The sequence below is a fragment of the Pinus tabuliformis genome, chromosome 4_2, assembly GCF_031772625.1.
Source record: "Pinus tabuliformis cultivar Carrire ecotype Pingquan chromosome 4_2, CPIR1, whole genome shotgun sequence".
Taxonomy (NCBI): Eukaryota; Viridiplantae; Streptophyta; class Pinopsida; order Pinales; family Pinaceae; genus Pinus; species Pinus tabuliformis.
Genome location: NC_142304.1, coordinates 520,167,345 through 520,195,177, shown reverse-complemented (window position 1 = coordinate 520,195,177; position 27,833 = coordinate 520,167,345). Strand labels below are relative to the sequence as shown.

Below are 27,833 nucleotides of genomic sequence, written 5' to 3'. Positions count from 1 at the left end.
TCATTCCATTAACAAGTTATTTATAAATATAAACACTGAAATAAACACAAATGCAGCCTTAACTCATATACATATCAGCAATTGAAATAATTGAGACAAACACACAAGGGACACCGTTATTTATGGCCAATCGTCCCTGGAAAATCCTAATGTGGGAAAATCGGTGCAGCAAATATGAGGGTTTTATTATTATGCAGTTTTTTAATACAACTAGGGTGCCAGAAATGGCTCACCCAACAAAGAATGCCCTCGGTAGTAATACCTCTCCTCGGAGACAGATATTCTGGCTGATCAATCACCGGATGAACGATCCCATAGCAACTATGGTAGCTCCTTAGCTGGACAGCGAAAGCTGCTCCAAGCTTCTCTACTGCTCGGCGTCACTCTGCAGGGACTGCGTTACCACTCCCAGCTCACTAGCAGTTAGTCTCCCCCACGAAAAATCTCTCGACGCTACCTCTTGGCCCTGCGTCAGCCCCTTGGCTCTCTGCGTTAGCTCTCAGACCCTCTAGGTCACTCACGCTGGCCTCTTCAACCTCTGCATAGCTCCCAGTTGCCTCTGCGTCAGCCTCTCCAGGCTCTGCGCTATCTCTCTGGCACTATCTCTACCTCTCTGCTATGTATTCTCGGCCTTGTGCCGAACTGCCCCTCGCTGCAAAAGATCACTAGCTCGATTATCTCAGCAAAACCCCGCTCCAAAAGATCGAAAATCACTGATCAATATGGTGTGTCTCCAACTTACCCTCAAGCTGTAATATTCGTAATGGAAATTTTACAATGATAACAAAGTCATGCAAAGATAATAACACAGAATTTTTCAAAAATGAATACACATAAACTAGAAATATCTCCAAATCCACAAACTGGCCAAGATTTTATTAATAATAGTGTTGTGGTACAAATGAGTTGAAGAAAATACACCTAGGCTTGCACAAGGCAAGCTACAAGCCTTAGGGGATGAATACAAGAAAGTTCAACAACTATAATAGCAAGCTCCTCTAGAAAACTGCGTTGTTGCTCCAAAACTACATTGTTGCTTGACTTCGCCCCCTGATTTTCCCACTCTAGAGTGCCCAAAAAATTCTATAAAATTAAGAGAGTGCTCCTTGCCCAAAACCCAAAAAAACCCAGAAAGGGTTTGGCCTATCTCCAAGCCAAAGTCGAACCCACAAAATGGTGCAAATTCCCTAGCGAACTAGCAAATTCCCCAGCTAACTAGCAATTCACCTTGCTATAAGAATTAGGATTTCAGGTCCGAATATCGCCCGAAAAATTCTGTAAAATTATTTATAGACTCCTTTCAATAAACCTAGAAAGGATTTTCGCTGAATCCACCAACCCCCGGTGACCCCCAATAAGTCCAAATTGCCCAATTTAACTAGAAAACATCCCACAAAACTCATACTGTTGAATTAAGCCCAAATCCACCACTGGAAATCTCTACCAACCTTGGCTAAATTCTCCAATGAGGAATATCTCCTGTTAGCTCTGCTACATATCTTTGATTTCTAAAGGTCGGAAGTGAGCTTGGTCCTTGGTCATGCTCAAAAGAGACTCACAACGGTCATTTTCTCCTTCCCTTGCACCGCTCATTCTCCCTTCATCAGTCCTAAAAACGATTAATTCCTTTATCGGGTTCGGGTTTAATCGCTATCACAAGTCGCATCCATGTGTGTATAAAGGTCGTGCCCCTCGGCTTCCACCGATGCGATCTGATCGCAAGTCGCATCCATGTGCGTATAAAGGTTGCGCCCCTCGGCTTCCGCCGATGCGATCTAATCGCAATCGCACATCGCCATACGTAAAGGCCCAAAATTACCAAAAACCCGATCCGACGACTCCCGTCGCGCCCGATAAAGCGACTCGCCCGATCACTCCTCCGCCATCCAATCAGTTCTGCCAAGATCCAACAACCCACGCTCATTCCGCTCCCGCTTCTTCCGATATCCCTTGCCAAGCCATCTCCACCGTCTATCCTCCCGATCTGACGGCTGACCTTTCTCCCTCATCCAGCTCGTCCATCCGCCACGCAGTCCACGTCCCTTGACCGTTCCGTGCACCTGAAGGACGAAAGTGATCGGCTCACCAGTACCAGTTGCAGTGGCTCCTCAACAACCACATTTAACAGACAGCATGGCCGAGGAGGAAAAGGACAGAGCTTGAGCGTGTAACTGCATTTAGTAGTTATGGAACTTCACGAATATGAACACCCCAGCTACCGGAGAAGACAACAGAGCACCCGAGAAGATCCGATTCACCCACTGAGACAAGTAAACGCACTCAGAGACTCCATCAGGCAACTAAATGCGGTTGGTGGTCAATTATGACCCCTCCATACCTAGAATGGCCACACGCCCTTGTATTGGAGCTCTATATATACCTAGAAACAAGATGTAATCAGGGTTGATGGTTGATGTTTTGATGTAAGGTTCAACTTCTGGAGACTGTAACTATTTTGATACCTGCAGCATCTCGTCTTCATTTTCAGCTAATACAAGCTTCTTTTGCTGTTAATTGCTCATTTTTCATATATCTTCTTTTCCAAGCTCTGCCTGATATGCGGTATTTCTGAGCTCTTGATGTTTAGCATTAGAGAAGATGTCATCCTCTCTCTGTGTTAAAGTCTTGTATGTATCAGTGAATGAGTTATTCAGGTTTCTTCTCACCTATTGCCAGAGAGCTGTCATCCTGTCTATGTATTAGGGAATTAGATTTGTAGACTTCTTTACTGGTTGCAGTCAGCCATCACATGGTTTTGTGCATCTACTAGTGTGGTCAGTATTCTCCATATTCACCCAATCCTTAAACTGTGAGTAACTGGTGGTCTAAAGCCTTGTAGTCTGGGGGTGTTCACGCATGTCTGGAGTTAAGCAAAGTAGAAGTGGTTATCTGGCTTGAACAAGCATCATTCCTTCCATTCATCCTTTTGCAACATTAAGTTGAATTTGTATGTCCCCGAGCATCTCCGAGCTACAACCTAGGAGAGTTTCTTGGGGTGATAACATTAATTGGCGCCATTGCCGGGGAGAGGAGATTGAAGCTCAACTTCCCTGGGAGAACGACACAATTCTAGCTTTGATGATAGACAAAGTCTGGACACATTTCTGGTTGTAATCATCTATCTGACAACTCTACTGGAGGGCCAACCTAGTGGCGACTCCACATTATAGTTCTGGCTCAGTTTGTGAGGCGTACCTGGAGAAATCCTCAGAAATCACCAACTGACCCAGTTCTTGACCCTGAGAAGATTGCTAAGCAAAGGAAAACATCACAGAAAGGAGCATCAGGATCAGGTAAGTCTAAGAAATCTTATGTATCTCTGCAAGAGAAGATTATAGCTGAGGATATACAGTTTGAAGATTTAGAGCCTAGCATTGTTAGTAAAGAAATACCTTCAGAGATTCATAAAGCTCCTTGTTCATCTAGTTCCCCTTTGGATCTCAGTCCAAAGAAAGCCTCCCATACAGTCCCTCATACTCCTTTGTTTCTGTCATCCATTTCACTGCTCCCTACTGTTCAAACTGCCAGTATCCTCCCACCTACCCTAGTCATGGCAGGCCAGCAAGCACCCACAAAGATGGAAAGAATCATAGCTGCTAGGTATGGACCCCTGGTCTTGCCTGTTCCTTTGAATGCCATGCCTGCAGGAGAATATCAGAAATACATGCCTAAGTTCACTGGTACAGAGGGAGTAACTGCTAAAGAACACCTTGAGTCTTTTTATAGTTATGCTAATAACCTAGATATCAGTGAAGATGATGTGTGGATGAGAGTGTTTGTCCAGAGCCTTGATGGAGAGGCCAGAAAGTGGTTCAGAGAATTGCCCCCTAGGTCCATAGCAGACATTGAAGCCTTAGACGATGTATTCTTGAAGCATTGGGGAGATAAGAAAGACCTGCTCTATTACCATACAGAGTTTGGGAACCTCAAGAGGGAGAATGGGGAATCATTGCCTGATTTTAATAAAAGATTCAATCGTATGTATAGTAAGATACCAGCTGAAGTAAAGCCTACCCCCACCTCTGCCAAACTCACCTATGCCAATGCTTTTGACTCTGATTTCTGCCTGCTTTTAAGAGAAAGAAGATGTGCCACTCTAGCTGAAATGCAAGATGCAGCTCTAGAGGTGGAATCGAATATCATGGCTGCAGAAAAGCTCAAAAGTCATGCTGATAGAAGGAGGCAGAGAGGTGAGGCTTCTTCTTCCTCTGCTTCATCTTCAGAACCTAAATTAGACAAAATGACTAAAATGATAGAGTCATTGGCTGCTGAGATATCTAAGCTAAAGGTTGAGCAGAGCTCAGGAAAGACAAGGCTTCCAAACACATTTGCTCCAAGAAATCCAAATCCATTCAGAAGAGCAAATGAACAATTGCAGATCATTCAGAGGGGTAAAGAAGCTGGTGAAGAACAAAGGGTTAAGGCTCCCTTCCAAAACGTAGTCATGGAAGAGGAGCAGTTTGAAGAAGAGGATGAAATTCATTGCATGGAAGATAAGGGCAGTGCTGCCTTTTTGACATTGGCTGCCTATGAAGAATCATTGCTACAAGACCAAAACAGTCAAAAGTGGGACGGAGAGGCTGTTCTGCAGACTGATGAGCAACAAAGATATAATCTGAGGTCAAGAGCAAGCAATGTCAGGGAGAATCCTGCTCAAAAAGCTGTTGTCCCAACAGAGCAACAGAATATCAGACAGAAAAGACCAGCAGCTGATCCAGTCATCCTCAAAGCACCAGCTCAAGAGGTAAGAGGTCCTGACAAGTCCCCTTCCACTTTCAGCTTTGAATCAGAAGTCCAGAAGCTAAAAATATCTGTACCTCTGATAGAACTTGTAAAGAGTGAAGTTTTTAGAAAGCCTATCCTTGATGCTCTTGAGCTGAAAATCTCACAAACCTCCACTGACTACATCAATTTGCAAGATGATAAGCCTGCAGTTGTGCTTAGCCCAATGATCGAACCTGTTGATAATAGCTCCCCATCGTTCTATGTCTCCTTGACCATTCATGATAAAACCCTCCATAACTGCTTGCTAGACACAGGGGCCAGCCACAATTTGATGCCTAAAGCTGTCATGGAAGAGTTAGGCCTTGATATCACTAGACCATATCATGACTTATTCTCATTTGATTCAAGAAAGGTAAAATGCCTAGGATTAATCAAAGACCTAGCTGTTACCCTAACTCAGCTGCCCATGAAGAGCATGATGATGGATATTGTGGTAGCAGATGTTCCCCCTAAGTTTGGCATGCTGTTGTCCAGAGGGTGGATTAAGAGACTAGGTGGGACATTACAGAATGATTTATCTTATGCCACTGTCCCAGTTTTTGGAGGGGAAAGCAGGAGATTGTACAGAGAAGCACAGTTGGCCTATATCATTAGTGATGAGAAGAATCCTTCTAATCATCCCATTTATGTTGTGGACACCGATTTTGGAGCATGCATTCTCCAAATTGAAGAATCCCAGAAGGCCTCAGTGCAGATCAAGAAACCAGTGAATCAGGCCAAGGGAGAGCAAGGAAGTCAGGTTTGGGAAATGTTCTTTGATGGAGCATGTTCAAGGGAAACTGCAGGAGCAGGGGTGGTGCTGATATCTCCAAAACAAGAAAGCACACATCTGTCTTTTAAGTTGGCTTTCCAAGTCACCAACAATATAGCAGAGTATGAGGCTCTGATATTGGGCCTTAACGCAGCTAAAGACAGAGGAATCAGAAACATAAAGGTGTTTGGAGATGCTGATCTTATCATTCAGCAAGTGAACAAAACGTTTCAAGCAAAGCACCCAAGGCTGAAAGCATATAGAGATGAGGTATGGAGACTTAAGGACTCTTTTGATAATTTTTGCGTCTCATATATCCCTAGAGTAAAAAATCAGCTTGCTGATTCCCTTGCTGTGTCTGCTAGCATGTTTATTCCCCCTATGCCTCCCAGACTAGTTTATGAAGTCCAGATGAAATATAGACCATCCTTGCCTGATAATGTCCAGCATTGGAAAGTTTTTGAGGATAATGATGAAATGAATAGGTTTCTACAAGTCATTGATGAATTCTCTGAAATGCAAATTGATCAAGAGAATGAAACTTTGGAAGAAAATCCCCAGTCCTAGCTTAGAAACAAAATTGGCAAAAATAGCATTGTCCAACTGCCCAGCAATCAGATACCTAAAGGTCTAGTCCCTTTAGAAAAGCTATTTGACCAGAATGATGTGCCTTATAAGGCTGCCCAAAAAGAAGACCAATGTGCAGTCCATAGGCATAATATAGGGAGTCCAAAACAACCAAGATATATAAATCTGTCCACTCATTTGTCTGCTGCCCAAAGTTCTGAGTACTGCAATTTAATGAAACAATTTGCTGATGTTTTTGCCTGGGAATATAGTGACCTGAAAACATATGACAAAAAGATCATCCAGCACAAAATCCCTTTAGAGAAAGACACCATTCCTTTCAAGCAGAAACTAAGACCAATAAATCCTTTGCTCCTCCCGCTGATTGAAAAAGAAATCAAGAAATTACTGGATGCCAAAATCATAGTCCCTCTCAGATATTCAAATTGGGTAGCCAATTTGGTAGTGGTGAGGAAGAAGAGTGGAGAAATCAGGCTTTGCGTTGATTTCAGAAACTTGAACAAATGCTCTAAGAAAGACAATTATCCCCTACCTAAGATGGAGCATTTGCTACAGAAAGTCTCAGGAGCCAAAGTAATGTCTTTCCTAGATGGATTTTCGGGGTATAACCAGGTTGTTGTACATCCAGATGACCAATAGAAGACTGCATTCACCACTCCTTGGGGCACTTTTATGTATTCCAAGATGCCTTTTGGGCTGATGAATGTTGGAGCCACCTTTCAGAGAGCTATGGATATAGTGTTTGTGGGAGAGAAGGATAAGTTTTTCCTTATCTACCTTGATGATATAACAGTGTACTCCAGCAGCCATCAAGACCATTTGCAGCATTTGAAGAAAGTGTTCCTGAAGTGCAGAGGTTTTGGGATTTCAGTCAACCCTAAAAAGTCACAGTTTGCTTTAGAAGAAGGCAAGTTGTTAGGACATGTCGTTTCTGCTGCAGGTGTCAGAATTGACCCAGAAAGAGTAAGAGCAATACAGACTTTGTCTGTCCCGAGATCAAAGAAGGATATCCAGTCCTTTCTGGGCAAGATAAATTTTGTAAGGAGGTTTATCCCGAATTTTGCAAAACTTGTAAAACACATTACCTCCATGTTGAAAAAGGGGTCAGAAGATGGCCAAACAGAAGAAGCAATAGCTGAACCAGGAAAAAATTAGTGATTGGCAAAAAATATAGCTTCTTGTGAATGGTATTCTGCCATGGCTCAATTCTTGTTGAAGCTAGAAATTCCTCCAGGCCTTACTTCAAGCCAAGCCCAAACTATCAAGCTCAGGGCATCCAAATATTGGATTCATGAAAATCTACTCTACTGGAGGGACCACTCTGGAATTCTTTTGAGACGTCTGGACAAAGAACAATCCACGAAAGTGATGCAGCAGTTTCATTGCAGCTTATGTAGAGGACATCATTATTGGAAAACTACAGCCCATAAGATCCTCAGAGCTGGGTACTATTGGCCCACCTTGTTTTCTGATGTCTTTTCATTTGTTAAATCTTGTGACAGGTGCCAAAGATTTGAAGGGAAGCAGCACTTGAAGTCTCTGCCCTTAAAACCCATACATGCTAGTGGCCCTTTTCAGCAGTGGGGCTTGGATTTCATTGGAGAAATCAATCCACATTCCAGTGGCCAGCACAGATGGATACTAGTAGCCACAGATTACTTCACTAAATGGATTGAGGCCATCCCTACCAGAAAGGTTGATCATCAGGTGGTCATGAAGTTCTTAACAGAGAGTATCTTCATTAGGTTTGGCTGTCCTCATAAACTAGTTACAGACAATGCAACAGCCTTCAGGGCAAAAGAATTAGTGGACATGTGCGACTCAATGGGCATTAAGCTAGTTCATTCCACCTCATACTACCCTCAAGGCAACGGTCTAGCGGAATCTTCCAACAAGAGCCTGATAAGGATAATTAAAAAGCTGTTGGAAGACAACAAAAAGAGTTGGGATTCTAAGCTCAAGTATACACTGTGGACTAACAGAGTGACCACCAAGAAATCCACATGGAATTTTCCATTCAAGCTGGTATATGCCACTGAGGCTATATTCCCAATTCAGTTAACCCTCCCTGTGGCAAAGTTCTTGCAAAAAGAGCAAAATGAGCAAGAGGACATGGCAAAAAGGATCACTGATTTAGCAGAGGTACATCAAATCAGAGAACAGCTGGTTGAAAGGTCAGCAGAGAATCAAGGAAGCTTTTGACAGGAGGGCAAAGACAAACAGTTTTCGGGTTGGAGACTTGGTTCTTAAGTGGGATGCGCTGAAAGAGAAGAAAGGCAACCATGGGAAGTTTGATGCTTTATGGACAGGGCCTTTTATCATTTCTCAGATCCAAGGGAACAATACTTTCATACTGCAAAGTATGGAAGGGGAGACAGTTTTTGATGGCCCAGTTAATGGCCGATTTTTGAAAATTTATGTTAGTTAAGGCATTTGGCCTTAAATTTGTAAATATGTCATTTTGTCAGTTTTAGTATAGGCTTAATTAGACTCCATGCCCAATGGAACACTAGGAAATTTTTGTTGATCTGGTTGTTGAAGGAAAGGCAACGGTCTGCAGTTCTTGAGACCTCACAGGGAGGATCTCATCCCCAGAAGGAGCCAGTGTTAGCTCTGCTACATATCTTTGATTTCTAAAGGTCGGAAGTGAGCTTGGTCCTTGGTCATGCTCAAAAGAGACTCACAACGGTCATTTTCTCCTTCCCTTGCACCGCTCATTCTCCCTTCATCAGTCCTAAAAACGATTAATTCCTTTATCGGGTTCGGGTTTAATCGCTATCGCAAGTCGCATCCATGTGTGTATAAAGGCCGCGCCCCTCGGCTTCCGCCGATGCGATATTGCGATGCGATCTGATCACAAGTCGCATCCATGTGTGTATAAAGGTTGCGCCCCTCGGCTTCCGCCGATGCGATATTGCGATGTGATCTGATCGCAATCGCACATCGCCATACGTAAAGGCCCAAAATTACCAAAAACCCGATCCGACGACTCCCGTCGCGCCCGATAAAGCGACTCGCCCAATCACTCCTCCGTCGTCCGATCAGTTCCACCAAGATCCAACGGCCCACGCTCATTCCACTCCCGCTTCTTCCGATATCCCTCACCAAGCCATCTCCACCGTCTATCCTCCCGATCCGACGGCCGACCTTTCTCCCTCATCCAGCTCGTCCATCCGCCATGCAGTCCACGTCCCTTGACCATTCCGTGCACCTGAAGGACGAAAGTGATCGGCTCACCAATACCAGTTGCAGTGGCTCCTCAACAACCACATTTAACAGACAGCATGGCCGAGGAGGAAAAGGACAGAGCTTGAGCGTGTAACTGCATTTAGCAGTTATGGAACTTCATGAATACGAACACCCCAGCTGCCTGAGAAGACAACAGAGCACCCGAGAAGATCCGATTCACCCACTGAGACAAGTAAATGCACTCAGAGACTCCATCAGGCAACTAAATGCGGTTGGTGGTCAATTATGACCCCTCCATACCTAGAATGGCCACGCGCCCTTGTATTGGAGCTCTATATATACCCAGAAACAAGATGTAATTAGGGTTGATGGTTGATGTTTTGATGTAAGGTTCAACTTCTGGAGACTGTAACTATTTTGATACCTGCAGCGTCTCATCTTCATTTTCAGCTAATACAAGCTTCTTTTGCTGTTAATTGCTCACTTTTCATGTATCTTCTTTTCCAAGTTGTGCCTGATATGCTGTATTTCTGAGCTCTTGATGTTTAGCATTAGAGAAGCTGTCATCCTATCTCTGTGTTAAAGTCTTGTATGTATCAGTGAATGAGTTATTCAGGTTTCTTCTCACCTAATGCCAGAGAGCTATCATCTTGTCTGTGTATTAGGGAATTAGATTTGCAGACTTCTTTACTGGTTGCAGCCAGCCGTCACGTGGTTTTATGCATCTGCTGATGTGGTCAGTATTCTCCATATTCACCCCATCCTTACACTGTGAGTAATTGGTGGTCTAAAGCCTTGTAGTCTGGGGGTGTTCACACATGTCTAGAGTTAAGCAAAGTAGAAGTGGTTATCTGGCTTGAACAAGCATCATTCCTTCCATTCATCCATTTGCAACATTAAGTTGAATGTGTATGTTCTCGAGCATCTCCGAGCTACAACCTAGGAGAGTTTCTTGGGGTGATAACATCTCCAATCTCCAACCTTTATCTCTCCTCAACCTTTATTCCTCCAACCCCTGTGCACTTCCAGAAATGTAGAATTTCGGCCCCAAGAATTCTCTCAACTCAGCCCAGCTGAAATAACTTGCAAATATGCCCAATGGAAACTCTAAATTGAGCTCCCCAAATTGCCTCACTAGGGAGACACTCGAAGTTCTCCGAAATGAGGGTGGAATTCCCGCTCGGAAATTCCTTGTGTTGAACAGCACAATTGTCTTGGCTAAGCAGCTCAAGAGAACTAATGTTGAATTGTCAAATGATCAAAGATACCAAATGGAGGCCTCCAAGCTCTATTTATAATTGCTAGTCCTCTCCCTTGGTGGTCCCCACCTTCCACTAATAAAATATTACTTTGCCGCCATTCTTCATTAAAATAATAATTTCCACTTTTCTCCCACAAAATAATATTTTCTCCTTTTTATTGAATATCACCAAAAACTGGGAAAACTCCTTAGTGAATTTTGCACTCACAAAAATTGGGAACATTACACAAGCCTCATCTTATACTTTTCTTGTTGAGTCTTCAACGGCCGAGATTAAGTCCCTAATCAACGGCTAAGATTAGATTTGGCTTGATCTATGTCATTTAGAACATTTTCACCCAGTTTTATATTAATACCCATTAATATTTTAATTTTCCTAAGTTTAGAATTAGGAACCCCATTAAAAATATTAATTATTTTAATATATCTCCAACCGGGTGGAATTTCCCCAAACCATTTCTAAGTCTTGGAGACCTTATGTGCCTTAACCTCTCCACCAATTTTCATGGCTAGAGCACATCCGATGCTACCACAAATCAACAGGTCAAAGTTCGCACTACAATCAAAGAGAACACTTTCTTGAGGAAGCTAAGATCAGCTGAAAATTTGGGAAAGGTCAATATAATGCCTTCATTGACAAGAACTGATGTGCAAGATTGATGACCTAGAACCTATCACAAGATTAAAGGAAGAAGATGGCTCTATGATACCCAAGAAGGAAGGAAGCTCAATATAATGAGGTGCAAACGAAAGAGGGAGCCATACAGAGCAAGTATGGAAATAGGCAAAGGAAGTCGGGAATCCCCTCCCAATTTGAGAGGAAGTTAAAGAGTCTCCTTGAATAGGAGCAAGGGTCTATTCTCAATTTAAAAGTAGAGTATGGTTATCCTCTCTGGTTGAGAGGGAGTGATATTGGACATCACATGTGCATTATTTTCTTCATGTGCCATGCACTTGACCAGGACTAATAGTTGTAAGTCTAAGTGAAGGCCTTGAAGAAAGAATGGTGGAGGATTGAATAAGCATCTGTGGTTTCCTTGGGGATAAAACATCCAAGAAAGGAAAGGGATCAACACTCTGAGAATAGGACAGGTGTCCAAGATAAGAGTGGTCGAAGAGGATCGATATTCTTTGAGGATTCAGGATTGGAAATCCAAGATAAGAATAGTCCTAAAAGGACATACCTTGTGGACATCTGGATGGGGTATGTGCCTTGTAGAGGTAGTGTGGTATCACATGTAAAGCCTCCCAGCATAATGCTCTTGAATGAAGTAGAGCTTGTCTAGTTAGGCCTCAAAGACAGTGTTGGTTTATCATAATGTTGACACTTATAGTTGGATTATCAATCTGACTCTTCTTATGAGAACTTTTCAAAGGGAGTATTGTCCTTGTACCAATTGGACAATTATGAATAACTCCCTAGTTAAGAGGGAGTGTTGGAAAATGTAGCTAGTTTCGATCATAATTGTCATTTGACTCATGGCATAATGTAGTTATTGTGTATCTGTCAAAGGAAGAAAGAAAATGATGTTTGTAAAGCATGGGTTTCATGCTCAAGTCATTTGTCATTAGGTCAAGAATCCATTGAATGTCAAGGTTTTGTTTCCTAGTAGTGAGACTCTATCCAAAGGGATTTTGGATCTAATATACTATGATGCTTGGGGGCCTATGTCAATGGCATTAGAAGGGTGCACCCTATTATGTTACCTTCACTGATGATTTCTCCAAGAAGACCCAAATTTACTTCATGAAGACCAAAGATGAGGTCTTTAGTTAGTTCAAGGAGTTCAAAGCTCAGGTGGAGAACTTGACAGGGAAGAAGATCAAAGTATTGAGATTTGACAACAAGGGTGAGTATACCTCCAATGAGTTCAAATATTTCTGCAAGGATGCAAGAATCAAAAAGGAGAAGACAATTTCCTACAAACCACAGCAGAATGGGGTTGCAAAGAGGGAAAACAAATCCATCATCAGTTCTACGAAGGCCAAGATCCATGATTAGAGTTTGTTGATGTTTCTATGGGCAGAGGCATTCACACAGTCGTGTATTTGTAGACCAAGATCCCTCACAAGATTCTGAAGGTCAATACCCCAAAGGAAGCATTCACAGGGGTGAGACCTGAGATAGGACATCTTAGGATTTTTGGTTGTCCAATCTATATCCATGTTCTTATGGAGAAGAGGACAAAGTTGGAGCCCTCAGGTGAGAAGGGCATTTTGGTTGGACACAATGAGGAGTCGAAGGCATACAGGATCTTTATACCAGCATAGCAAAAGATAGTTGTGAGCAGGGATGTCAAGTTCGATGAGAACTTGGCCTCCAAGAAATCTCATGATCTACCTATAATTGCAAAGGATACTCAACAGGTGGATCCAAAGGGTGAGCAGAGTTCACAGACTTCTAGTGCAGGGGAGCAATCTTCAGGGGAGGAGGGGTAGTTAGCTCCCTCCAAATCAGACAGGAGGCCCAAATGGTTTTAGAAAACCTTGAGAAATGCCCAAGATCATGTGGAGGCTCCCAAAACCACATTCAGGGAGAGCAAGCCTCCACAGAAGTTTCTGACATATATGGCTTTGATGACCAACATCATAGACTCAGAGCCTTCCAACTTTGAGGAAGTAGCCAACCAGCAAGTATGGAGAGATGCCATGGTGGAGGAGCACAACTCCATCATGAAGAATGATGTTTAGGAGATTGTGCCAAGACTAGTAGGGAAGTCAATGGTGACTTCTAGGTGGTTGTTCAAAATCAAGCATGCAGCAGATGGCAATGTGGAGAAGTACAAGGTGAGATTTGTGGCCCAAGGATTCTCTCAAAAAGAGGGAGTAGACTACCAAGAGACTTTTTCTCCTATTGTCAAACTCTTTTATCCAAAAAGTGGTATCTATTGCTTCAGAGATGGGGTGGAAGATTCACCAAATGGATGTGAAGACGACATTCCTCAATGGAGTTATTAAGGAAGAGGTATATGTAGAACAGCCACAAGGGTTTGAAGTACAAGACAGAGAGTCACATGTATGTAGCCTTACATGGACTCAAACCGACACCGAGGTCATGGTTCTCTAGGATAGACAACTATTTGCAGAGCATGGGCTTCACCAAGAGTGAGGCAGATTCCAACCTATACTTCATACTAGTTGGATCTAAGCCCCTCATCTTGGTGCTCTATGTGGATGATTTGATTCTTATTGGGGCAGAGAAGTTGATTGTTGAGTGCAAGTCAGATTTGGCAACAGAATTTGAGATGAAAGACATTGGGTTGATGCATTACTTTCTGGGGCTTGAGGTTTGGCAGAGATCGAGAGAGATCTTCCTTGGATAAGGGAAGTATACAGTGGAGATCCTGAAGAGATTCAGGATGGAGGACAGTAGATCTATGGCTACTCCGATGGTGACCAACTTGAAGAAGGTGGATTCTTCAGAGTCAAAGTTGGCAAATTCCAAACAGTACAGGTAGTTGATTGGCTCATTGATGTATCTGGTCAACACTTGACTAGACATTTGTTATGTTGTGAACACCTTGAGTCAGTACATGGTGGAGCCAAGGCAAGTGCATTGGATCGCAGCAAAGCATGTGCTCAGATACTTGCAGGGCACAGTGGAGTATGGCTTGAGGTACCTTGGTGGAGATGGGGTGAAGTTGTAGGGCTATTCATATTCAGATTGGGCAGGGAGTGATACAAATCAGAAGAGCACGTCTGGGTACTGTTTCAGTTTGGGGTCTACAGTGATTTCCTTGTTCAATAGGAAGCAGAGTTCAGTAGCACTCAGTTCAGCAGAAGCTGAGTATATGGCAGCCAATTTGGCTAGTTGTGAAGCAATTTGGATAGTTGTGAAGCAGTTTGGCTTCACAAGCTGCTTATAGGATTGTTTGATTAGGAGATGGAGCATACAGTGATTCATTACATGAGAAATGGCCATCTACAAAATGGGGCAATCTCTTCGTTAGGATCATGCGAAGAGGAAATGATGAACACCTTTAGTCCAGGACATAGAATTAGGAAACCAATAATCATCATATATTATAAATAGTGAAGTGTTCGTGTATAGAGGCATCTATGTATGTCATGTAATCTAGGTTTACTTATAAGTTTTTCCAAAAAAGAAATGTGAATTACATTCTTTCTCCTAAATGTATCAGCTCTAATACAAACCACTATAACCTATTTGTCTAAAGGGAAATACCTTCAGCAAAAAAGTTGATGATAAGCCATATTATTAATATAAACAATACCATTTAGTTTGTTAATAATCCCTGTCTATAGTAATAAAACAACGTTTGGTGTTCCAGTTCAAAAAAATCCTACGGCTGACCATCGACCTATGCATAGAATCAATTGCAAAACAGAAAATTAGAGGACAATTTTCAAATCCAATAAAAAGGATCCACAATTGACGTATGTGAAATCTCATTTGGTAAAATCATAAATCAGTTTTTTTCCATTACTTACTTTGATAATGTTGGATATTTTGCACATTCTCTCAACATACTGCCACAATTCAGAGCTGTGTCCTTGTTTTCGTAGCTGCCAAACATAGGAAGACAAAATCGATAAAGCAGTGCAATAATTGTTCCCAGCGAATAAAAATCTACAGCAGGAAAATTAAACAATAAAGTGAAACAGACAACATGAAATTTGAACAGCATCCATTTTGAATATTTCTGGAAGATACAAAAGAGCTATACTTTTTAATAAATTGCTCTTACAAATAACATTGTAATTTTTATGGACAATTATTAAAGCTCCGTAGTTAATCTCCATATGGATACATATCAAAAAGGCACAAATTTGAAACCATACAAGATATTACCTTCAATGATTTACATCAAATGAATGAACAACCAAAAAACACTCCCTTTGTATTCGTAAACCTTTTCTAGGCATAGAATAAGGTCACAACGTACAGAGGATACATACAATAATCTGGACCACGACTAAGAAAGAGTCAAAATTAACAAGAAAATACAATAAGAATGGGAACATAGCATTCTACACAGAAAGTGTTAAGTAGGTTATGATCAAGTGGTCAAATCAGGCACTTTCAATGCTCCAAACTAGGTTAAAAACCCCAGAGACACGTTCCCACATTAATGTAGCAAAGAGCTGTGTATGGAGCATCTCTTGTTCCATCTTTCGAGTTGGCTTTTTAGGGTTTAGTTTAGACTTCTATTATACTTTACTTCCTGCTTCTTGGTTTTATATAGGAGCCGCTTTAACACTCCCACTTCGTATGGACATTATTGTACTTAATAGTCCCATTGATCTACTTCAATGGTCATTCATCAGACATTAATACATTTATTTTATCTTATATTTATCCATTCAAGGGTTCACACACCCCCTCCCATTTCTTTTGTTATCCCGAGAAAAGATGCTTGGCTTTATACATGAGGAAGATGCTCAGATTCAGGTCTTAAATTCTTTAGCCAACCCTTAGACCAACCTTCTCTATGACAGTAAATTCCTTTTTTATGATGCTCCCATCTACCATGAGTACCAAGAGACAGGCAAATAGTAGCATTGCTATGGATTCCAAATGAGTGAGTCCCTAAGGAGTCTTCTCTATGCCAACAACATTGTCCTTCCAGAATCCAAATATCATACCAGCAATGAAACATGTTCGTCCAAGCCTCAACATCAAGTTGCGTCTTCTTGGTAGCGGCACTCCATGTAGTCCAAATCTTAATATATCCAAAGTTCCTTCCATTCCACTTCAAATGTTGAGGGAGCTAGCTCTAACGGATCTTGACACAAAGGCACTCTTTGTATAATAGGGATTGAATCGATTTTCTTCCAAATCCACTTTCTACTATCATGTTTCAGTGTTCAGATCTTAGCTTAAATCAATATTCCACATTCTACATCTTGCTTTATATAGGAGATGCTTTTTTGCTCCTGCTTTGTATCAAAATTATTGCACTCAAGTTCACCAAGTCCCATTGACCTATTTTTGCGTTCATTTGCTGAACATTAATAAATTTATCTTATCTTATTATCTGTCCTTTCAACCTACATATATCGCCAAGGCATTTTATAATAAATGCAATTTAATAGACGTTTTGTTTTTATTTAAAAAATCAATGGTGTAAATTCATTGAAACTTAGTAGTACAACCACTAGCAATAATGAACTAGAGCATGTGGCTCATTTTGATAATGAGGATGCTAAAGTTCTCATTTTTAAGCCCAAAGTGTGAGAACCAATGCAACTCAATTATTATATAAAATTTTGAGCTAACACTAGCGTAAAGATTAGCATGAGCACAAAGCATGTCTTTGGAGACACTTGAACACTGGTGAGGGCAATATAATCCCTTCACTTTCACAAACTCGACAAGCCACATTGACATAATGAGACACTTATTACATTAAACTTTAGTATTGGAGTGTTGATACATCAACAGATTGGTTAGGAACTGACATAAACATGCATACATACATCCACGCATATAAGCATCTATGAATGTATGAAGTGATCAAATTGCGGATTCCAGCTAGATGCGAGGATTGTGAAAGTCCAACTCAATTTAAGAAGTCATGTTTATGAGCCAAGCCTAGAAATCTTGTACCCATAGCCATACCAGGTAGAATCCCATGATGTATTTTAATTGTACATATTGGATAATGATGATCATGGCATACTAATCACTGGAAGAAAAACTCTGTGAATTTTGCTTGGCTATATAGTGTTGATTTTAACTGCCTTAGTGTACAGCAGAGTGCAATCAATGACAGCAGCGAATAGAGGAGAGCTGGGTGCATACAGAAAAGGCTTGTGTGGCATGTGTGTTGATCTGTACAACAGCAAGGTAATCCTCCTTCAGCAGACTTCTATACAGCAGTACAAAAGGTCCGTGCAGCCCTCCTTCAGCGATTCCATACAACGGTAATGAGGGAGTAGCAGCATTTATGAAGAGAGAGATTGAGGATGCATGCACCATCCATAGTTTAGTTCTAGTATAGATGCCTTTTATATTTAGTAGTTCAGTTCTCATTCTCGTTTTGTTTTAGTTAGTACGTGCATGCACAATTAGATGACAGTTTCCTGTTTAAGCAAGGTGCTGATTCATGTGGATTCCAGTCTATGTTAGGGCACCGATCTCTAGGAGGATGCATGCTTGCATGCCTCAATTCATCTCTAGTAGAGGTGCAGTTCACTTGGGCTCATCTATTCATGCAAGGAAGGCAGCTTTAGGGTTTTTATTACCAATTAAGGCATCCTTGTACGTGTCGAAATTCATTGTACCTTTGAGTCTATAAAGGAGAATGCAGGCGTATAGGTTTTTGTTCTTGTTTGTAGACTTCTGTGCTTAGAATTTGAAGAGAAATCCAGAATATGATCCACAGTTTGCTTTTCAAGTCGATGTTTCGAGTTCAGAACAGTACCCATCATCAGGACAGAATGTTTTGAGAGAAGGCGGTGAAGGGGTGATGAATAAATAAATAAAAATGAAAACGAAGAGAGGACCGAAAGCCGACAAAGGGGAAAACCTAACCTTAAAAACAAAAGAACCAAAAACTAGAAACTAAAAATAAGTGAACAAGGAAGATTTTTTTAGATATCATTTTTGGGATTCAACTGCGTTAAGTAAGTCATTCAAACGTATGACCATTTCCATGAGAGGTAGTCGTAACTGACTAATTTCTCATGATTTTTTGAATAGTTCACTTAGCACTCATTGCATCGGGTGATGCTCACAGGGGTGAAGAAGTGGGATTGAAACTAGTGAAATGTGGAGAACGAATCACATAGCATCAATCATCACTTCCGGGGCTTGCACCCGGTAACCAGGACTTCCCAGGAGGTCACCCATCCCAGAACTCCTCTGGCTCAAGCGCGCTTAACTGTGGAGTTTTCCCCACAATCAAGCCCACTTAGCTTGCTACCCCATATAATGTTAATGATAATAATATAATAATATGTTTATATAATTAATGATATAGTGTTCAAGTAATATAATGTTTAATATGTAGTATATATCTAATGGATTAATGTTTTAATTTATTAATAGATTAATATTAATATATTACTAATAATATAATATATTAATTTATTAATGAAATCGATTCATAATTCAACATATTAATACACTATATCAATATAATATACTAATAGATTAGTATGCTAGTAGTGATATATTAGAATATTATATAATATTAATATGTTAATAATATAGTAATAGGTTAGCATATTAATATTAATAAATTAATATTTATGTAATGCAATGTGCCATATAATAATGTAGTATATTTAATGTATTAATCTATTAATACATTAATATTAAGGTATAAATGTATTAATTAATTAAGGAAATATATCAATAGATTATTATATTAAAATTTAATACTAATATATTAATATAATATACTAATAAATTGATATTGATCTACTAATGTAATACAAAAATATATTAAAATAATCATGTAATATATTAATATCAATAATAAAAAAATCATCAAAGTAAAAATACTAAGGATGGTTAACCATAGAGATGAGAGATGAGAGGGAGTCAGTTTCTACTAACCTCAAGTCCGTCGTCCCAATTAAGGTTGCTAGGATGTTTTTATATCTCCAATGCCTCTCTAAATTTTCTTTTGAAGTAGTGATCTTTTTTTTAGATGATTGTAGTGTCTTCTAAGTAGATATGATGCTTAGAGTGGAGGGAATGTTTAGCAAGAGCAGAGGTGCGAGTGCATTGATTCTTGATGTTTGCTCCATGTTCCTTAACTCTTATTTTAAACAATCTCCCAATTTCACCAATGTAGCTTTTTCCACATGAGCAATTGATTTTGTAAACCCCCTTACGTTGATGTTGATCAATCCAGTGTTTAATTAATTTCATCTTGTGTTTTATAGTATCCCATAGTTTGAATACAAAACCAATATTTCTTTTCTTGGGAACCTTAGTAATTCTACTAGTGACACCATGGATGTATGGAAGGTGTGCTTTCTTGCTAGGGTGAGGTGGGGTTCATCTTCTTTTTTTCTTTCCTGATGGCTTTAAGAATGTTCTTATTTTTATATCCAATTCCTCTGAAGACTTTAGTAAGGTGGTCTAATTCTTGATCCAAGTGTTCCTTATCAAATATTCGAACAACTCTTTAAGGCCAAGGTATGGTATTGAGAATCCCAAATTTCTAATGTGGATAATGGTGAGAGTCTGCGTGTAAGTAGCTGTCAGTATGAGTCTATTTTCTAAACACTTGATGACCCAAGGTCTCGTCTTCATGTCTAGTAATTATTAATTAATATGTCCAGGAAGGGAATACAGCTATTGTTTTCAAGTTCCATTGTGAATTTTATGTCCTCAAATATTCCATTCAAATGTTCAAGGAATTTATCGAGTTCTTCCTTACCATGTTGCCATTTAACATTAGTATCATTCACTTTTTCAGTTCATCAATTAACAGTTCATTGTTCACTTTTTCAGTTCATCAATTTGTTGGCATTATGATACAGGTATTGTCCTTGATGGCAACTCACTCAGATGAAAGATCACAGTATAGCAGGTAAACAACAAAGAATTACAGATCAGTCTTCACAGAATGAAGAAAGAGAGGTATACGCAAGTTCACCATTGACCAAGCTGTGTATACACACAGGTTCACTGTATACAAGTCGCGTATACGTACACACGCACTTTCACAGAAGGAAAAGCATGTATACCTTGGAAAACTAAGTTTCTGGTCTGAGGTATTTGGTCCATGGTATTTTGATCCATGGTATTGGTCCAAGGTATCTAGTCCAAGGTGTTGACCCTACGTATTTGGTCCAAGGTATTGGTCCTAAGTGGTTTTGGTCCATGGTATTGAGAAAGGCCTAAAAACTATAAAAGGAGGAGAAGATCATTAGGCCAAGGTGTGCAAGTATCGAATATCTGATGAAGTGTGAGATCTAGTATGCAGGTTATTGGGTTATGGTGCATCGCTGGATCTGAACCAAGGATGAACCTTAGCGGATGATGAGGGATTAGATCTAATGATGGATCGGGATCTTAAGGCGTAAAATGAACTATCATTATGTGCTTTTGCTCATGTATATTCTAGATCTGAATACTGACGCATATATTATTCTGTAAATGATATGATCTGGGTATAACTAAAGTTTGGAATAGCTGCAGAACTTTGAATTTATATTTGCAGATGTATACATTGGTTGGCTTTGAGAAAAGCGCGTATACACGCAGGTTCGACACATGGAAGTAGCGTATACCTTATAAAATATGTTTTAGTTGCTTCTGTTTGTTGTTGCAGAGTTCTGGGTTCTGGCTTGGGTTCTGGTTACTGTATTCTGGTGACAGTATTCTGAATGATCAGATTGATGGGTTGTCAAAGTGATTGATTGATTCGGTTGTGGTTGGTTCAAAAGGTGATTGGTTGATGCAGATATATTTAATGATTGAATTACTTTTATGATGTTGTTGATGGATCCAGTTTGAAAATTTATGAAACGTGGTCCCTGGAGGAAGAGAGAAGGTCATAGCCTTCTGTAGGTCAGCGCCTACGTACCAGCAAACATATCGGCTAGTACAAGAGCTAGGGGGTTGTAGCTCCCTTCCAGTAGTAGCTGGAAAACGAGAGAAGGTTGCAGCCTTCTGCAGGTAGAAGCCTGCGTACTAGTATAAGTCTGCACCAGTACAAAATTGTAAACAGAATTTTCTTATTATTAAAAGAAGACAGAGACGACAGCAATAGGTGGTTTTTACCCACATTGGGTTTCCACCTTATATCTTGGTGTTCATGTGTGATGCTTATGCTTTATTCTGCTTTTACTGCACTGTCTAATTAATATCTGACATACTGGTTAAAGTTCAATACATGATAAATTGGGTAAATCAAAAGTTCTCTGCATATACGCTGGTTGCTTTAATAACAGTCGTGTGTACACGCTGGTTCACTTAGCTAAAGTAGCGTATACAAATCTGCCTATGGAAATGAAAAATTATTGAGTTACTAATACTGATTCACCCCCCTCTCAGTATTATTTCCAACAATTGGTATCAGAGTAGGTCCTTCAGAAGAAGCTTGATCGCTTGAAGGAAGATCCATCATCATGAGTAATCAAGAAAGCGGGGGATCCATCAGACCGCCAATCTTTGATGGGAGCAACTTTGTTTATTGGAAGATAAGAACCACAGCCTACCTTCAATCACTTGGAACAGATGTCTGGGAAATCGTGGAAGGAGGATATACATTTCCATCAGCAATTCCTACAGATACGACAGGTAAAAAGCAATATGAAACCAATGCCAGGGCTGTCAATACATTATTGGGAAGTCTGTCACAATCAAAGTTTGTCAAAGTTATGCAGCTCAAATCAGCCAAAGAAATATGGGACAAAATCGTTCTAAGCTACGAAGGAGACTCTCAGGTAAAGCATGCTAAACTGCAAACTCTAAAAAGAGCTACTATACTCATGAAGATAGCGATGGATTATCAAATAGTGATGAAGATGAAAATAGTAATGACTATAGACTTCTAATGGCTTATGAAGATGACAAATTTTTGGATGCTTTAGAAGAAGATGAACTTCATGAAGAAATCTCTAAACTCAAAATCTGTTTAGAAGAAAAGAATATGATTATAGATACCTTGACATATCAACTTGCTGAAAGAGAAAAACACAATGAAAAACTAGAATGTGAAATTGTGGGTCTAAGAAAGGATCTTGAGAAAACAAAATCTCTCAATCTTAGATTTGCTAAAGGATCAGAAACCTTAAATGAAATTATCAAAGTGCAGCGTTCTCCTTTGATAAAGACAGGTCTTGGATATACTGAAGAAGCACCTCAATCACAGAAGTCGTCAACCTCCACTAAAAGCTATCTTGATGCAACAAAGAACAGTGAACAGTATGACAATCGTCAGCAAAGGCATAAAGCAGATCACCAGGTAAATCAGGCTCAGTTTGCTCCAAGGATGAACAGAAGTCACAACCAACCTCAGGTAAATCATATTCAATTTGTTTCAAAGATGAATAGAAACTACAATCACCAGATCAATAGATTCGATAATCGCAGGAACTTCTTCAATGGTCAATGTTTCTCATGTCATAATTTTGGACACAAAGCTGCTCAATGTGTTGCTTACAAAACCATCATGACTAGAGAAGCACGAAATCAAAGAAATGTGACAGGGATCAAGAAGAGTTCCTATAATAACTTTTCTCTTCTCAAAAATGAAATAGAATGCTCAATCTATAACAACTTTGGCCATGAAGAATCTGAATGCAGGAGTAAATTTCGGCAAATATCTCAAAAGGAGCAAACTCCATTAAATCCCAAAATATGGAGAAAGAAAGAACCGCAAACAGAAAGATGTGGTATAGCCTTGTATGCAGAAGGACAAGAAAACCAGTGGTACATCGACAGTGGATGCTCAAAACACATGACAGGTGACAAAGAGAAACTACACTCATATAATGCCTTAGAAAAAGAAAAGAATGTCTCATTTGGAAACGACACTCCTATTGTCATAAAAGGTAAAGGCTCTGTTTTCTTGAAAGAAAATGTTAAAGCTGGGAATGTTATGTATGTTGATGGTCTAAAGCATAACCTGTTAAGTGTGAGTCAAATGTGTGATCAAGGAAATGAAGTGGCATTTCGATCAAACGGATGTGTTGTTCGTGAACTTGATACAGGAGAAACCGTGATCAAAGGTACAAGAACTCCAAACAACTTATACATACTCAAGGGAGGACAACAACAATGCTATCTAAGCAAAAATGATGAAAACTGGCTATGGCACAGAAGATTGGGACATCTAAGCTTTTCTCAAATAAGAAAAGCATGTAGATTCCAAGCTGTTTGTGATCTTCCAGATATCAGCATTCCTGAAAATACTATATGCAAACCATGTCAATTCTGTAAGCAAACCAGATCTCACTTCATCGAAAAGGAAGGGTCAGCGAATAAGCCTCTTGAACTTGTTCATACTAATTTATGTGGACCATCAAGGAAAAAGTCACCTCGTGGAGAAGAATACTTTATATTGTTCATTGATGATTTTTCCAGAATGTGTTGGATAGATCTTCTAAAGCATAAAGATGAAGCATTTGAAAAGTTCAAAGCCTTCAAAGCTTTGGTTGAAAATGAATCAGATCGCAAAATCAAATGCCTCAGATCTAATCGAGGAGGGGAATTTACCTTGGATGAATTCTTTGACTTTTGTGAACAACATGGAATAAAAAGGCAGTTCTCCACCGCAAGGACTCCTCAACAAAATGGAGTGGTAGAAAGGATGAACAAAACTGTTCAACAAATGGCTCGAGATATGCTAGATGAATCTGGAACTCCTGCAACCTTTTGGGGTGAAGCTGCATTCGCCGCCATCACTATTCTCAACCAAGCAAATGTTCAGGTAAATAGCACTCAAACTCCACATGAACTTTGGTATGGTAAGACTCCTACTGTAAAATACTTCAAAGTTTTTGGAAGCAAATGTTACATCAAAAGAACTAATGAAAAACTTGGTAAGTTTGAACTCAGAGCAGATGAAGGTATTCTTCTTGGCTACTCTTCCCGAAGTAAAGGATATAAATGTTATAACAAAAGACTTGGGAAAATTATTGCAAGTATTGATGTTGTGGTTGATGAAACATGCAAAAATACAAAACAGATAAAAACCGAAGATTATGACAATGAAGAAGAAGAGGATCATTTTCCCACATCAAATCACATTGATTCTGAAGAAGAAACCAATGAAGCACCAGAAGAAGAGATAACGGTAGAAGAAAAGACTCTGTCCAGGTATGTTCAGAAAAATCATCCAGAAACTCAAATTCTAGGGGAAAAAGGGGCAGGTGTGCAGACAAGAAGAACTATTACAGAAGCCTCAAGCTATCTAGCATTACTATCTTCCACTGAACCTCAAAATGTAAATGAAGCATGCAAAGATGAATGTTGGGTCAAGGCCATGAATGAAGAACTTGAGAAAATTGAAAAGAATAATACTTGGGAATTAGTTCCTAGACCTCATGATAAGAATATCATAGGAACTAAATGGATATTCAAAAACAAGTTGAACGAAAATGGAGAAGTTATTAGAAACAAGGCCAGACTTGTTTGTAAAGGATATGCTCAACAAGAAGGTATAGATTTTGAAGAAACGTTTGCACCTGTTGCTAGACTTGAAGCCATAAGGATGTTTCTTGCTCTTTCTAGTTTTCAGAAATTCAAAGTATACCAAATGGATGTAAAATCTGCATTTCTTAATGGAGACTTAGAAGAAGAAGAAGTCTATATTGAACAACCAGAAGGATTCATTCTTGGAAATGATGCAAAACTTGTATGCAGACTCAGAAAGGCTCTCTATGGTATAAAACAGGCTCCAAGGGCCCGGTATTACCGTCTTGACAAATATCTCCACCAACAGGGTTTTTCAAAGGGGTCAGCAGATAGCAATCCATATCCAAAGATTGACACTGATAAATTGCTAGTAATTGTTGTTTATGTTGATGATATCATTTTTGGTACCAATGAAGAATCCATGAGTTAGAATTTTGCTTCAGTAATGCAGCAGGAATTTGAAATGTCCTTGCTTGGTGAGCTTTCCTATTTTCTTGGTCTACAAGTCCAACAAAATAAAGATGGTATTTTTCTCTCACAAACCAAATATCTCAAATAGATCTTGAAAAAGTACAGCATGGAAGATTCTAAACCAGTATGTACCCCAATGGTAACAGGATGCAGTCTCAGCTCAAATGATGAATCAGCAGCAGTACATCAACCAACTTACAGATCCATGATTGGCAGTCTACTTTATCTAACAGGTACCCAACCTGACATCATGCATGTAGTAGGAATAGTTGGAAGATTCCAAGCAAATCCAAAGGAATCACACCTTCAGGCAGTCAAAAGGATTTTCAAATATCTTCAAGGAACACAGAACTTTGGTTTATGGTATCCTAGAGATACAAATCTTACACTTCATGCATATATAGAAGCAGATTGGGCAGGAAATGTTGATAACAGAAAATGCACTAGTGGTGGTGCATTCTATATGGGTTCTAGGTTAGTGTCTTGGTTCAGCAAGAAACAAAGCTCAATTGCATTATCTACAGCTGAAGCAGAATACGTGGCTGTTGCATCTTGCTGCACACAACTACTTTGGATGATGCAAACCTTGCAAAACATTTAAATCACATGTACTCCACCCATCTCCATTCTATGTGATAATACAAGTGCCATCAGTATTTCAAAGAATCCAGTCATGCACTCCAAGACCAAGCACATACCCATCAAATATCATTTTCTACGTGAACAAGTGCTTGAACAAAAGGTCAAATTGGAGTATGTTCCCTCCAAAGAACAGGTTGCTGATATATTCACTAAACCACTGCCCAGAGAGACATTTGAATATCTCAGACAAAAGCTGGGAGTAGTTGCTGCATCATCCTGCTGTTAAATCCTATTTTTTTAGAGAAAGGTGGTTATACACGAGTTTCATGAAGCGTAGTCGCGTACATACGCAGGTTTCTGTGGGCACAATCGTATATGTTGGTTTGAAGAAAAGCAGTGGGCCAGACTCAAAAAAAGGGGTTTGCTATGGTTCTGTCAATTATCTGCTCTGTTTGATGATGGTTACAATCTGCTGATAACATGTGGAAATATATTGGTCCTCATAAAGTTGTTGATAACTTGATGTATATCTGATTGATGATGATGCTTTGATATCTCTTACTAACATATGCAATGATTAGATCTAACAATGAACAGGTGGAACAGGTTCAAGGGGAGAACATGGTATGCTTCTAATAAAGCATTATTGGCATTATGACTAGAAGTCTTTGGTACTTAATGAGTTCTTACTTTATGATGATAGGTTGATACTCACATATGTTGATTATCATGGTTGATGATGTGGGATGTTCCCTAGTGATGATATAATGAAGGTTCTTGTGGAAAGATCATGCAATTCTTGATAAAGATGTCTATGGTGTTTTCACATACATATGATATGATTTTGTGCGACCGCTTGGAGATATGACATATGCTTAGTTGATTCATGGAAGGTTATGATAACCGAACGAAGCAAGTTGATCTTGATAAGATCAAGAGGATGAGTTGATATATGACGACATACTTTGTCACAGGTTGAAGATATTTTGGGAACTAATGATGGACATATACAGGTTGCTGGTCTAAATGCGATTGACAGATGCTACTGATGGTGCAGATCATATGATAGTTGCTGATGACTATCATGGTCTTGTTTAAGATATTTGGTCTCTGTTACATATATCATGTATATCATTTAATGTAAAGGTCATGAAAAGACCTAATTTGTAACCCCACTATGCATGGGATGGATGATGTAATGTTTCTTGTTTTTGTCATGTATAAACATTTGGTATATCCCCACTTGGTTGGGTGGATGAGTCAAATTTGGTATATCCCCACTTGGTTGGGAGATGGATGTATGTATGAGTCATTGGTGATAGGAAGGTCATTGGTGATGTATGTATAGAGTCATGTTATTCTTTTAGAACATCTTTTTGCAGACTTTGCTTGTGCTCAGGGGGAGCATGGACTCGATCATGGGAGCTCAATCAGCACACTTCAGCATATCAGAGAATTCAGCATGTACTCAGGGGGAGCATGACCCTTTGCCCTTGATGTCAAAGGGGGAGAGTGACTTGGTGTGGTTGTTGCCATCAAGTCCAAAGGGGGAGATTGTTGGCATTATGATACAGGTATTGTCCTTGATGGCAACTCACTCAGATGAAAGATCATAGTATGGCAAGTAAACAGCAAAGAATTACAAATTAGTCTTCACAGAATGAAGAAAGAGAGGTATACGCAGGTTCACCATTGACCAAGTTGCGTATAGACGCAGGTTCACTATATACAAATTGCGCATACGTACACACGCACTTTCACAGAAGGAAAAGCACGCATACCTTAGAAAACTAAGTTTCTGGTCCAAGGTATTTGGTCCATGGTATTTTGATCCATGGTATTGGTCCAACGTATCTAGTCCGCGGTATTGACCCTAGGTATTTGGTCCAAGGTATTGGTCCTAAGTGGTTTTGGTCCATGGTATTGAGAAAGGCCTAAAAACTATAAAAGGAGGAGAAGATCATTAGGCCAAGGTGTGCAAGTATCGAATATCTGATGAAGTGTGAGATCTAGTATGCAGGTTATTGGGTTATGGTGCATTGCTAGATCTGAACCAAGGATGAACCTTAGCAGATGATGAGGGATTAGATCTAATGATGGATCGGGATCTTAAGGCGTAAAATGAACTATCATTATGT

At 39.9% G+C, this 27,833-nt stretch overlaps 1 protein-coding gene across 4 annotated transcripts in view; it reads right to left on the bottom strand.

Moving 5' to 3' along the window:
• The window catches only part of LOC149170270 (Mo25 family protein), a 279,598-nt gene that overhangs the window by 106,553 nt on the left and 145,212 nt on the right, over positions 1-27,833 (bottom strand). For all 4 annotated transcript variants that reach the window (XR_016259858.1, XR_016259859.1, XR_016259860.1 and 1 more), the window contains exon 4: positions 15,027-15,101. Coding sequence is in view for 1 of the 4 variants with exons in the window: in XM_089428974.1 (XP_089285100.1) it covers positions 15,027-15,101 (75 nt within the window). In the remaining 3 variants the exon portion in view is untranslated. The remainder of the gene's footprint in view (positions 1-15,026; positions 15,102-27,833) is intronic.